General features: G+C 36.9%; 1 protein-coding gene across 3 annotated transcripts in view; it reads left to right on the top strand.

Annotated features, from left to right (window-relative positions):
- Positions 1-13,760, top strand: part of TTC26 (tetratricopeptide repeat domain 26) — a 48,449-nt gene that overhangs the window by 15,628 nt on the left and 19,061 nt on the right. For all 3 annotated transcript variants that reach the window (XM_042792799.1, XM_033007099.2, XM_033007100.2), the window contains 7 exons: positions 884-1,029; positions 2,324-2,495; positions 2,901-2,975; positions 4,052-4,154; positions 6,945-7,000; positions 8,756-8,809; positions 9,224-9,287. In XM_042792799.1, the coding sequence (XP_042648733.1) occupies positions 884-1,029; positions 2,324-2,495; positions 2,901-2,975; positions 4,052-4,154; positions 6,945-7,000; positions 8,756-8,809; positions 9,224-9,287 (670 nt within the window). The remainder of the gene's footprint in view (positions 1-883; positions 1,030-2,323; positions 2,496-2,900; positions 2,976-4,051; positions 4,155-6,944; positions 7,001-8,755; positions 8,810-9,223; positions 9,288-13,760) is intronic.

The following is a 13,760-nucleotide window of genomic DNA, read 5'->3' as shown; positions in this document are numbered from 1 at the left end:
GGGGGTTTACGAAACTATGAAGCCCATTGCCTTTAACTCTGTTAAGCAACTTCTTTTGCCTTTGCACTGGAGTATCATTCTGTGACTGGCTTAAAAAGGGAGGAAAATGATTTGAAGAAAACTGGGCAGATAAATGAAAACCAAATACATAAAATAGAATTTGTGTGTAAGAGAAATTAATAATTATGTTAAATCAGCAGAACCAGCAAAGGGAACCACTGGAATAAGAGATTTGAGTAGACTGATTAGGTGAATAGCCTCAACTTTGCTATTGTAATACAAATATAATGGGTATGTTTAACTCTGTTCCTTGTTTTTATCCTTGTGTGCATGTTATGTGCTCTCCGGCAATGCTTTTAAAAACAAACCATTTAGTTAAAGAAACTGGAATTTTAAGGGGCTAATGAAACAGAATTTGTGAGTGTTGTAAAGAGGTTTTGTGAAAATTAGTCCTTGTGTGTTGGCAAGTCTTGTGTTTTTCTGCTATCCATGAGAAATAAGGTTTGGATCTACAAACAGCAAAATTTCTGCTGGCTCAAATAGTAACAGTCAAATCATGTGTTGCAAAATTCTGTTTGTGAAATAATTTATTCAGCTCTTCCGCTCTTATCCATCAAGGCATGTGACATGTAATTACATATAAATCACACCTTAAAGGAAAATGTGTATTTAGTTTTAGCCTCACATTTATCCAGTTTCAACTGGCCTGCTGTTTTAATGTTTGGTTTTCTCCACTGGTCAAATTATCTTTAAAGTAACAGAGGTTTTCCAGATGTTTAATATGAATCACCTGCTGTTTGCCAGCAAGGACAAAACTAATCCAGCTAATTAAAACGTCTTTCTTGCTGAACTCTTCTGAGAATGTGTCACACTCTCGTTTTAGTTCAGTGATGAGAAGAAACTGATGAGCTCTCACCAGAATCTGCAAGACATTACAGAAGATCAGCTTAGCTTGGCATCTATCCACTACATGCGGTCCCACTACCAAGAAGCTATTGATATCTACAAACGCATTCTTCTTGATAATCGGTGGGCATCTCTACCCTAAACCTTATTGCAGTGTCTTGGATACTGTTGGTATTTGAATTCCATTTAGTTGCTTGGTTTCTGAAAGTAGAAGTTTTCCCCAATTACTATGTCCCTTTTCCACCACAAGATGTGCACGAGTTGCAGCCCCCTCAATTTTGTTCATTGGAAAGCTATATTGAAAAATGTATGTTTAAAAAGAAGTCTGCTTTCTGTTGCTTTCTTTTAGTGATATTTTAGTGTAATTAATCCTGAGACCTTTTTAAATTTTGTTACTTACTTCTGAAATGATATATGGTTATGTACCTGCTTTTGTCTTTTTCTTTTTTACCCCCCGACGGTCAGTCTGGTGACCCTTGCTTGTGATTATTGACTTCTCATGCACCTCTTAGTCTTTCTAAGAAGAGTTCAGTTCTTAGTTTTTATATAGAGAGTTCCTTGCATTCCTTTCAGTCTGAAATTCTTTCCATTTCTGTTTATCCTGCTATGATACTTGTTGATGGTTTTTCCTATCATATTCTGAAAGTTCTTAGTTCAGAATTTAACAAGGAACAAACTGAATTCTCAAGTGGCTGGAAGTATTGTTTAATAAAATAGAAACTGCTGTCCCAGAATACATAGCTATCTTTTGACACTATCTCCTTTTGAATGCTTCAGAGAAGTCCATCATAATGCATATAAATATGTCCTGTAATGCTTGGGGAAGAGATTTTAACTTCCAAGTCCTGTAGAAGCAGTCACTCAAAGCTAAATGAGTAACCTTCATAACACTTATCATTTTGCTTACTGTTTCCACAAATGCCTGTCTTATTTCTGGGTCTAGTTCTTCTGGCTTGATAGCTTGTAACGTCAAGGATTTTTTGAAATAACTGTACTTGGTATAAGATAATAAGAGCCATTAAAATATTTTCAAAGGTTTATGTGCATATTAAATGTCTTTATATGTATTGCATAGAAAATCCTATTGTCAGGCCAAATACAGTACCCATGTTCTGTGCATTTCCTTAGTGTGAAGTTGCCACTATTTCCCAGATTTGCAAACCAAAAGTTTTGTACATAATTCTTTAAAGCTGCAGTAGCTGCCATTGAAAAAACTAATGCAAATCTGGATCTGGATCTGCACAGTCTTAGCTAACGGACTAGAGCTCTAAAAGCTCTAAGGATTTCTCAGAAACTCCAGTTTTGATGTGCCTGTAAAAGGTGTGTGGACATGTGGAAGCTTTATCACTGATTTTAATGTTCTGTAGTATAACTATCTGTGGGATTTAAATGTTCTCTTCAACCCTCTTTCCTGCAGGGAATATCTGGCTCTGAACGTATACGTGGCCCTATGCTATTACAAACTGGATTACTATGATGTATCACAGGAAGTGCTAGCTGTTTATCTTCAGCAAGTTCCTGACAGCACCATTGCTCTTAACCTTAAGGCTTGTAACCATTTCCGACTTTACAATGGGAAGGCTGCAGAGGTATCTATTGGACAGCCCTTCAGCTCACCTTTATTTTAGTTCAAGATTCCATACAGCTTTCTCTTCTTTGTTAGCTGTCTTAATCAGTAGTGTTGATAATGGCCTTTATCTTGTCATTGTGTCCTCTTAGGAATGTCACCTATTTCACTTTCCCTGGTATTAAGCCAGCTGTCCACATGTGTGCACAGTGGTCTTACAGTTTTCCCAGTCCACTTTTGACTTTGTGTCTATATGCATTATCCAATTGCTAAATAGTCACATAGAAGTGGGAAGGCAAAAATTTTCCAGTGACCCAGCACTGTTGGAGGTGTCTTTCTGTCAGCTTTTGGTCTCATGTGAAGCTCGGTTTATGCTTGTGTGCTTTTTTGTTTTAGTGTTAAAATTTTGGAATGTATGTAATTCCAGGCAGAGCTCAAGAACTTGACAGACAGTGCCTCCTCGTCTTTTGAGTTTGGCAAGGAGCTCATTAAGCACAATCTGGTGAGTAATGTATTTCTTGGAGTTTATATGAACTGCACTCATTTGGAGAGCTTTTCTTGATTCATAAAATGAAATATTTTGGGAATTGCAGACCAAATTGAATCTTTGCTGCCATATAAGTCCCATACCAGAAATCCTAACTATATCATCAATGTGCCATCAACTGTATTTTTTTTTTTTTACCCTGGAATTCTTCATTGTCAGTTTGAGACTCTGTAAAGAAAATAATAATGCTGTTGCTTTTACACCAAAAGGCATATTAAAATAATTTATGTCCTGTAGAGAATACTTTTGCAAGATATTTTGTGGAGCCCAGTCAATAAGGACACCGTAGAAACAAGTCAGAATGCATGACCCTGAACTCTTATTTAGTACAACAACAGAGTGAAATTAAGATAACTCAGGAAAATGGTCTTCTTTGGATAACAGTAGATTGCTCTTATTTAATGATGGACAGTTGCTTGCATTGTCCTTTTTCAAGAGCAGTCACAACAAGCTAACACTTTTTTCCCCAAGAGTTAAAATTGCTTTCAAACTGGACTTTTGTAAGTTAACATTCTTTATTTTTAATGTTGGTATATTTGCCAGTGGTTTGTTGAATAAGTATGTTAGGTTTTGTTGGGGGAACTGTCATGTAAAACTGAAACATAAAGAATCAACTGATCCTGATCGTTTTAGGATCTTGTGGCATTCTAAATAAATGTAGAGTTGTTAACCTATTTTTTTCATATGAATACATCATAAGCAAATTTTAATTCTGTATGTGTTCCCCTCACTCTTTTCTCAGACCATATTATTCTTTAAAATCTTTGATATATAATGTAGCACTGCTTTGTACTGCTAAAAGCTGAAATAAATTATTCTTTGCTGATGGATTAAATACTTTATATTCTTCAGAATAAAGACTGTCACACGTTGTAATTCTGTTGTTCTATTAAAGCAGGGATTACGCTAATGTCAGTACCACTGACCTTTTCCCATTGTAATATAGGAATTTAAAGATTCATTTCCTTGAATTAAGAGACCATAGACAAGATTTTAATACACAGTTATCAACATGCTGCTTTTCTCTGCAGGTGGTATTCCGAGGAGGAGAAGGGGCTTTGCAGGTCCTGCCTCCTCTGGTTGATGTTATTCCTGAGGCAAGACTGAATCTTGTGATTTACTATCTCCGGCAAGGTAAATACACCTTCCTCCAGTTCTTTCATAGCTTCAGGGGTGACATTCATTCATCTGATCTCAACTGACTATTCAATGAAATGCTTTTTTTCTTTGCAGTAAAATGTAATTTATTTAATTTATTTTATTAACACAGATTCATTTTATTAGCATTTCATATTTAATTAATTTGTATATTACTATTCATTATTTTATTAACATCGTTTTATTAATTTTATTAATATTTAGTCATTTTACTAACATTTTATTCAAGGCAGGTCCAATTAGGCCAGGTTGCTTAGAAGATTGTCCTGATGAACATGTAGTCAGAACTTCCTCTGTCCACCTTGTGTCCACTGCCTCTCATCTCACCCTATAGAACACGTCTCCATCTTCTGTGTACCCTCCCACTAGTTAGTTGTAGCCAGTAATAAGATCTCCCTTGAGCCTACTCCTCTGAAAGCTAAGCAAATGCAATTCTCTCAGTCTCTCTTCAGCCCCCTACCTGCCTTGGGAGCCCTCTGATGGGCTCACTGCAGTATTTCAATGTCTGTCTTGATGGAGGGATCCCAAAACTGGACACAGTGCTCCAGGTGCAATCTCACAAATGCCAAATACAGAAGATGCCCTTGCCCTGTTGGCTACATTCTAGCTAATATGATCCAGTGTGCAGTTGGCCTCCTTTGCTGCAAGAGTGTGCTGCCTGTCAGGACCCCCAGGCTGCCTTTTAGCCAGTGAGCCCCCATCCTGTCTTGTTGCTTAGGATTGTTTCAAACCAAGCAAGATGCAGGACTTGCATTTTGCCTCCATTGAACTTAATGAGATTTCTTTCAGCCCATTTTTTTTTTTTCAGCCTGTTGAGCTTCTTAATAGCTGGGAGCTTTCTCCCCAGGCTTATCATCTGCAGACTTGCTGAGAGTACTACCTATCATCTAAGACATTCAACAGTATCAATCCCTGGGAGATTCAATTAGTAATGAGCAACCAGTTGGATTTTGTACAACTGATCACCCTCCTTTGGTAGTCCAGCCAGTTTTCCATCCCCTTATCACCTTAATTGGCCAGTCCTATCTCTCAAGTTTGGCTATGACAAAGGTATAAGAGACCATGTCAAAGACCTTGCTAAAGTCAAAATATACAGCATCCACTACTATCCCCTTATCCATACAACCAGTCATACATTGGGTTACTCAGTACACTTTGGCACTGGTAAATCTATGCCTGCTGTTCCCAGCCACCTTTCTGCCCGGTATCTCTGTTGCCAATATCACTATAGGTAATACTGGTATTATTACCAGTTATCTTGACCAATAATATTGTTAGTATATGTTTCAAAGTACATTCTACTTACACAGAAGCAAAGTACATCTTCTGCAACACTTAAAAATCAGTCTTGTTTACTCATTTGCTGTAAACCTTGCAGTAATTTTCATTAGTTAGGTTCTGTTCTTCACTGTGGTATACAAATGACTTGAATACTGACAAAGGATGCCAAAGGGAATTAGGATTAAAACCTCATTCCTAGTTAGGGTAAATTTCCATTTTAAAGTCTTGCTAGCGTAGCAGCATCCATTGAGAATGTGAGAAATCATTACTTCTAATGATTACAGATGTCTCTACAAGACTTACAAGGTCCATGATAAACATAGGCTTATGTTAAGACAAGTTCTGAACTGAAGTGACTGAAGCACAAACATGCATCCCATTTCTTTCAACTCTTTAAAGTAGTAACTTTTAGCAGGGTTTGGGGCCAGGTACCCAGTCATAATCTGCTCCGTTGACATTAGCTAGAGGTTTCTGCTGGAGCCTGGAGTGTAGTGTTGATGGTCTACACTGATGAAAATAAGAGCTGCTGTTATATTTTTGGTGGTGGTGGTGGTGAGCTGAGCTAACCAAAAATAACAAAAAAACCTATATTAAAAAAAAAAAAAAAAAGAAGTGATGATTGTTGGTTAGTTTAGTACCTTGTGCTGGCTTACTACATGACTGGTCAAGGAGATGGGTAGGAAAGCAGAGGGGTTGAATGGGAGCCTGGCAGCTCCAATGCATATTGCTTTAAGTCACCCTGGAGTGCTGTCCCAAAAGTGTATGGTTGGTATGTACTAGCAAAAAAAAATTTTGTTTGATAAGGCTTGATCTTATGGGCAGCTGGTATAATGCTGTACTAACAAAATTTTGCCAGTAAAAAGGTCATCTTCACTATGTTGGTTTAGGAAGCCAACCATAGTGCTAATATCTTTTTTGACTTAGGTAAAGTTTAGGATCTTTTCATGTTACTTATTTCTTGGATGGGAAGGAAGTTGTTTATTGAATTCAAACTTTACGTTTAAGCTTCTATACTAGTAGTGCTTTCTGCTAGTTAGAATTAGAATCAGGTAAGAGCTGCTGGACAGATTTTGAAATATTGATAAGGAGAAGATGAAGTTTCCCTTCAGAATCATGTTACCCTATCCTCCTTGAGGGGTAAATAAGTATGAGAAGAAAAAAGACCAGAAGATGATGGATTTATTATCTTGACCTTGTACAGTTGGGAAGGCAGCCACTGGATTATGAACAGGGGGCCAAGTCATCTCTACTAGGAAAATTGTAGTAATAAAGAAGCTATTACTCACTCTGTGTTTGTTATTTGAGTTCTAGAAAACCATCGCCGTTGTGATATAAATTCACAATGATTTATAGTTACCTTTCTCTTCCTGTCTAAATACTTTATTTCTTAGTCTATGACTACTGGGAAATGTTGTAGAGGATGAGTGACTTGTTCTAATATAGTGTGCTATGGGTTGTCATGCATTCTAACGTCTGGTATTTCAGATGATGTGCAGGAGGCTTATAACCTGATTAAGGACCTGGAACCTACAGCTCCACAGGTAATTGGAAACTGATGTCATGGTACATAAAGGCAGAGGTTATAAATTGATATGAAATCTGCCACATACAAAACTGGTATCTTGAGGACAGCTTGCCCCATTCCCACTCTTAAAATTTTCATGTTTTCCAACCTTTTATCAACAATAGGCTTAATGTACATGCATGAAGTCTTATATATGTGCATATATGAGTACTTAGCATGTTTATTACTGTTCCACCTGGGGTCAACTAAGAATGCATCTCTGTTACATGCAGACTTGATTCTGGGGAGCTGCGTAGATAAAAGCCCTCTTCCAACTACAACTGCTTGTCACTTCTGCCCTGGAGACAGTTACCATCCCTCAGATCTGCTAGCTCAGATACTCATGTGGATTGTCCTGAAGCCATTTCAGTAAAAATGAGGTAGATTAGATTAAACAGTTTAAATAATAGGTCTCTTCTAATCCCATCTCACTTTGGCTGTAATGAGTGAAAACTGCAGTGTCCCTTGGCTGCTACTGTAATTTTCTTTTGTGATTGTTCCAACATCTCTACTCTCTGATTTATTCCTCTTTGCAGTTTATTTTCCAAAGGTCACATAGCTGGGCATGAAAGGGACCTTTCATGAGTCTGTGTGGAGATTAGATGGAGGGAGGGAAAAAGAAAACCTCAAGAACATAGATCTGATGATTCTGTGCTGAGGAGTGCCTTCTGCTGTTGCTTTTCACTTCTCCTTGTGTTTTTCAGTACAACAAGACTTACTTGAACAGTCTCCTGCAGCTATTGGTGCTTTAGCCTCCATTTTTCCCATATATGTGCTTAAAATAAATAACACGATACCATTCTTGATCACATTTTGAAATTAGAATCTTTGTGCTTTTTTTCCATTTTTCTCACTTGCACTTGGAAGGAACTCTCCACTAAGACTTGCAAAAACTACTTGTATATCCTCCTTCAGTTTTTCTCCAATTTATTATTTGTCATGACATTTGTAGGATAATAATTTGTCATGTATAAGAGAGTTGGTGTGCTAAAATAATTACTTAGCATGCTGGATAGTGCTCTCAGATTGTTTCCTTGCACTCCATCGTTGGTCTGTGTAGATGTCTCTTTCTCTTATTCTGTGTTTACATCTATGACAGGGCTGTCTAGGTTTATCAAGTGTAGCTACTAAAACAGGTTTATAGCTATAACTCTTGATTATAAGGTTTTAATAAGACAAGTGAGTCTGTTACATGCTGAGAAATTCTTTCTCAGAGAAAAATTAAACTATAGTTGTATCTTATAGTAGACATTACAGCGTATGACCACAGAGCATAAGCCTCTTGACATTTTTGCCCTGATGAGAAACAGTATGCATTTTGGAGCAAGGATGTTAGTGGTTATGGTTAACCGATATACATACTTGAAGTGGGATCTGCTCATTAATATAACAACATTGCACTTGATTATTGGTCATACGATGGTGAAGAGGACATGGTAGTGTGTTATGGTGTTCCTTCTGGTGCATTGTCTTTGAGCATAAGATTGATCAGAAAACACACTACCCCTTTGCATCCCACATGTTTAGCAGAAATGATTAGCTAGCAAGTAGAATGGATTTTGGGAGGGTAACTTTGTCTTACTGTGCTGAAGCACTATCATAGTAACCAGCTAAATATTAAACTGAGCTGGGATAGTGTTGAATTTAGGAAGAAAATAATGTACACATTGGCTCTAATGTGTCTCCTGAAATTTTCAGCTTGTCTTTTCTGATCCTTTTTACTTTTTTTCAGGAGTACATCCTCAAAGGAGTGGTAAACGCAGCGCTTGGACAAGAAATGGGTTCGGTGAGTGAAGCCTGTGAGGTTCCTCCAACATTAGAATGTGAACAAATCTGTGGGGACTGTAATAGAATGAAAGAGGCAGTCATTTCTCATTTAGATTGCATGATCTCTGAGTCTCTTAATCTTTTTCCATACAGTACTTGGTCCACAATGAGTGAAATGCAAATCTCAGTTGCTAGTCCTGACAATAAATCAAGCTGAATTTGGCTTCTCTGTCCTGCTCCAAAAAGCCTGTTTGCTTTCTACAGTGTTCTTGTGTAGCTAGGCACATACAGTGGCACATTTACCTTTTCTGTTTCTCCTTCAGCTGTGATTTGCCTGTTAGTTGCTCCCTATCTGTTCCTCAGAGCATATTGTCACTGTGTATTGTATCATCAACTCTGGAATTCATGTTGGATTTTTTTTTTCCTCTCCCAGAGAGATCATCTGAAAATTGCTCAGCAGTTCTTCCAGTTGGTGGGTGAATCAGCCAGCGAATGTGGTATGTTTGAAATGTTCTCTCTCCATTATTTCATCCTTCATATGATATCCAAATATATATCATATCTCTGTCTAACTGCTGACTGTTAGCATGACTCTTGCTAGGCATTTTGTTGCTACAGGATGAGTAACAAAGTCTAATTTATAGTTGAAAACAAATTTGCAAGTTTAAATTAGAAGGCTCAATTGATTCCAAACCTTACTATATGAATTTGGCTGGAAAAGAGGCTATACTGCAAACTGCTAGTCTTCACTGGTAGACGCTATGGCTGCTTGCCTTTGACTAATAATGTCCATTATAGAAACAGAAGACAGCAGCCTAATTATATGAAGCGTGTGGCTGAAACCTCACAGGTACAGACACTCACAGGTACAAATCTAGGCCTGCTAATGAGAGCTTACTGACTGGGTAGAGTCCTAGCACAGAGTGTGCCCTAGAACTGAGGGTAATAAAAATGTAAAGAGGAATTTGGTTACAGGGAGAAGTGAGGGCTCTGGGAGTAACTCATTGGTTGAAAAAAAAAAAAAATATGATAAAGTGAAACCAAAAAATCAATATATTTTCAATATTCACTTATTCAATAAAAGACCAAAACAAGATTCTGTCTTCCCTTCCACTTGCCAAAGTAAAAACAAAAAATCCCCAATCTAAAAAGCCAGTAGTTGGAACACAGAAATTCAGCTGAAATGAGGCTTCCCAGTTTCCTTTGTAGGCATTCTCACTAGGAGTATTTCTTTAGATGAGTAACTTATGCATGTGTGCAGTGCAGACAGCTTATGGTCCTCAGAGACAGAATGCTGTCTCCTGTGTACATGGTGACTAAAGAGAAGGAGCTCAAGAGACACAGCAGCAGCACTGATGAAACTTTCAGAAATACTGTTGAGCCATTCCATTCCCTTTGCAGCCCTTGTGTTGAGATCATGCAGCAGAGCACTTCACATTGGAAGACTGGTTCCACAGATGAGGTTTCCCTAACACATTCCTTTTGCATTGAGGCTATCGCTTTGGAGTTAGGATGCCAGCTAACAGAAAGAAGCAATATGAACCGTAGTAGTGGAGGACTCGATTACTGAGCATATAGCTAACTGGGTTTGTGATGCCAGTAACGTCACAGGGTGACTGATACAATGGTGGTAAACCTCTTAATGCCCGTAACAGTCATGCAGGTGTGATGAGTGACCATAGCACATATGGGTAAAAATAATACAGAGATAGTATGAGAAAAGATATCCTGAAAAGATGTATGGTGAAGATAGAGCCGAAAACCGAAACTGAAATTGTTAGGAAGCTAAAAGTCTTAATTTTATTTTGAAATATTTTGAAACCCATATGCAAAACAAGATAGAGAGGTTCAGACTTGAGGTATGGTCGAGGAAAAAAATAAAGTGGGGGGGGAGGAACAGAAGTATAGTTCAATTAGGAAGGTGGGTTAATTGAGAAAAATGAGCCTATGAGAAGGACTGGTTCCAACTAAAGCTAAATGGAAGCATTTGTACTGCAAGCATCTTACACTCTTATGTGTAAAAACTGCTTTGTCATCTTTTTAAAAACTTGTGGGAGAAAGGTGACATACAGAAGAGCACAGTGTAACTCTTCCGTTAAAGATGAAATAATGTGAAGGTTTTTTGTATCCTCAGATGAAGGACAGGTAGAGGTCAACAAACTGTAGATAGGAAATAGAAAAAGCAAATGATTCAATTTAGAGAGGGCATAAAAAAAAGCAAACATATGAAGACCAAATATGTAAGTGTTTTTATACAAATATTAGATGTTCTACAAGAAGATGAATAAACTGGAACAAGTGGCTTTAGAAGAGGAAGCTGTAAACCTAAAATCATTTTTTTAATGTGATAGGAGGAAGGTAACATGTAAGATATTGTTCCTATTTAATTTACAATGGGGTATTACTAAATAGATGGTGCCAGTGGAGAAATGGTTCTAAACATTAAAGAAACCGTCTCTCAAAATAAAGTAAATATCTTTTCTGTATCAGTGAGTAACATAAAATTGTCTTAAATTACATGTTCAGATAGGCGTTTCATCGTATTGAGGCTAAATTATTCACCAGTCAGCCTGGATGGGAACAGTGACTGGCATATTAAAGAGGTTAGAGATTTTATATAGAAAGGTAATTAAATAATAGTTGGGGAATTCTATTCTGCCCCTATTGACCTAGTAAAGGCAATGACATGGCATGATATAGAGAATTAATTTTTAAATGCTAAGTTTTCATCTTTCTTAGAGAATATGCAAGCGAACTGGTGACTCTAGCCCAATACAGAGATTACATAGAACCTGACTTGAAATTTTACTATGAAAATCCAGTTCTGTTACAGTAGTCTGAGTATAGTCAAATTCCAAATCCATGTGTTAGCAAGTACCTTCAAAAAATTTCCACAGTATTAATTTCAAGAAGGAAAGCTACATAATAGCCTTTCTCATTTCTAACATAAATTTTTCAGTGAAGTAGCAGTGAAAAGGATAAAATGCACCTGATTTGAACACTTGAAAGAACCTTTTGTTTCTTTAAAGAAAGGGCTTGTACTCATAATGAGCTATAGGAGACAAATAGTGGCATGACGAGGTTTGCCAGTGGTACGAAATTACCCATGGTAGAAAAAATGAAAGCTTCCTCAATGATGAAAGCTGTGGAAGAATATATGAGGCTGGGTAATAATAGGCAAATTAAATTTAGCTTTGATAAATGCAAAGTAGTACATGGAAGAGGGGAGAACCCCCCAAACTGTATTTACAAAATTATCAGAAAAGGTGAAGAGAATCTTACGAATTGATGAGGAAAGAGAGAACAAAACAAAAAATAATTACTGTGTCATTGTATACAGATATAGCTCCCTTTCTTGAATACTGTCTGCAGTTCTGGTTCTTACCTTTAAAAAAAAATAATAGAACAATAAAGGGTACAATAAAGACAGCAAGAATCATCAGAGAAAAGGGATAGCTTCTTGAACAAGGAGAGATTAAATAAAGGGGTACACATGGCCTGGAAAATGTTTACTGACTTTGGTATTATGTTTGCAATACAGAACATCATAAATAACAAGGAGAAGAGGAATAGAGAAGAGTTAGTTACTATACCATACAAAAAGCAAGGAACATTGACATAAATCATCATGCATGACAAAACAAATAGCACAAATTACTTTTTTCATATAACACAATTTATTTGATTGAGAATCTTACAAGAACTGGAAGGTATAAGGAAATTTGTAGAAGAAAAGTCCACTGGCTGTTTAACACAAATTTTTTCAGTGATAATTAGGAAGTCCTCAGTGCAGGTTGTTGGAAGCTGGGAGAAACTTCAAAGGAAATGGCATTATATATTACATCATGTATTATGTGAAATCAGAATATATTCTTTCTACAGCTGTAAATTCTTACTCAGCAAGCTTCTGAATGAAACAGACTTTGGATCCAATATGGTCATTTTTATGTTCTTATGTAACGTAGCATATTAGCCACTCTTGTATATTTGTGGTCACTTTTGATTTGCTGCCTTTGTTTTGCTGAATTCAGAATGGAGAGAAGAATTCTTGCTGTTTGTATACTTGAGTTTTTGCTAAGTAGTCAGTTGTGCTATTCAATCATGTAAGTCACACTTCAACACTTCCCACTGGGCCAATCCTTGCAAGGAGCTAGTACCACTAGATTGTCTGTTTAAGATCTTTATCAAGTTACTCAGCTGCTTTGCAGATTTATAATACAAAATAATAGGTTATGCTTGCTAGAGTGAGGAAATCATATGCCGTGTCTTTGCTTGCAACTGGGCCTACAAGGCTCCTGATTTTAATGTAGATTATCAAAAATTATTGGATTAAAATGAAGATGTGGAATATTTTTTCAAAACAAGATCCTGTCTTTCTGACTTGTTAACTGTAGAAATCCTATGACTGCATTAAGAAAAAAGCAACAACAGGCAGTTTAGGAAGAATACAGTTTCATGTAATTTGGAGTCATCAGTTAAGCCCTTTGCTATTTTTAATTAGATCTCTGACTTGGAGGTTCAAGAAACATAGAGCAAACAGAGTTAATGTGAAAGTCCTTTCAAATACATGTACACATTTCATCTGTGTTGGAAGTTATGTACTTTAAGAGGAGTAGGGATGCCCAAAACAAACAAACAAAAAAAAACCAAACAACAACAACAAAAAAAAAAAAAAAAAAAAAAAAAAAAACAGGACGCACTTACAGTGTAGGAGTCAATATTCACCCTGTAGCAGCAATAAATAACACCCTGAACAGCAGCTTGTTTTACTGGGTTTTTTAAGAATAATACAAATTCTTAATCCCAACGACATGAAATGAAACTGGCATAACAAAGGAGGATATAACAAGATTTTTATAGTTAGTTCTCATGCTCTTCTCCCAGGGTCTCAACTGTGTGCAAAATTAAACAGATCAGATTTCTGAGATAAGTTAAGAGGAAATGGGGCAAGAGGAACATTAGTGAAATTA

This window comes from Tyto alba, unplaced genomic scaffold (assembly GCF_018691265.1).
Source record: "Tyto alba isolate M040663 unplaced genomic scaffold, T.alba_DEE_v4.0 Super-Scaffold_2, whole genome shotgun sequence".
Lineage (NCBI taxonomy): Eukaryota > Metazoa > Chordata > Aves > Strigiformes > Tytonidae > Tyto > Tyto alba.
This window is presented reverse-complemented; position numbering and strand designations above follow the sequence as displayed.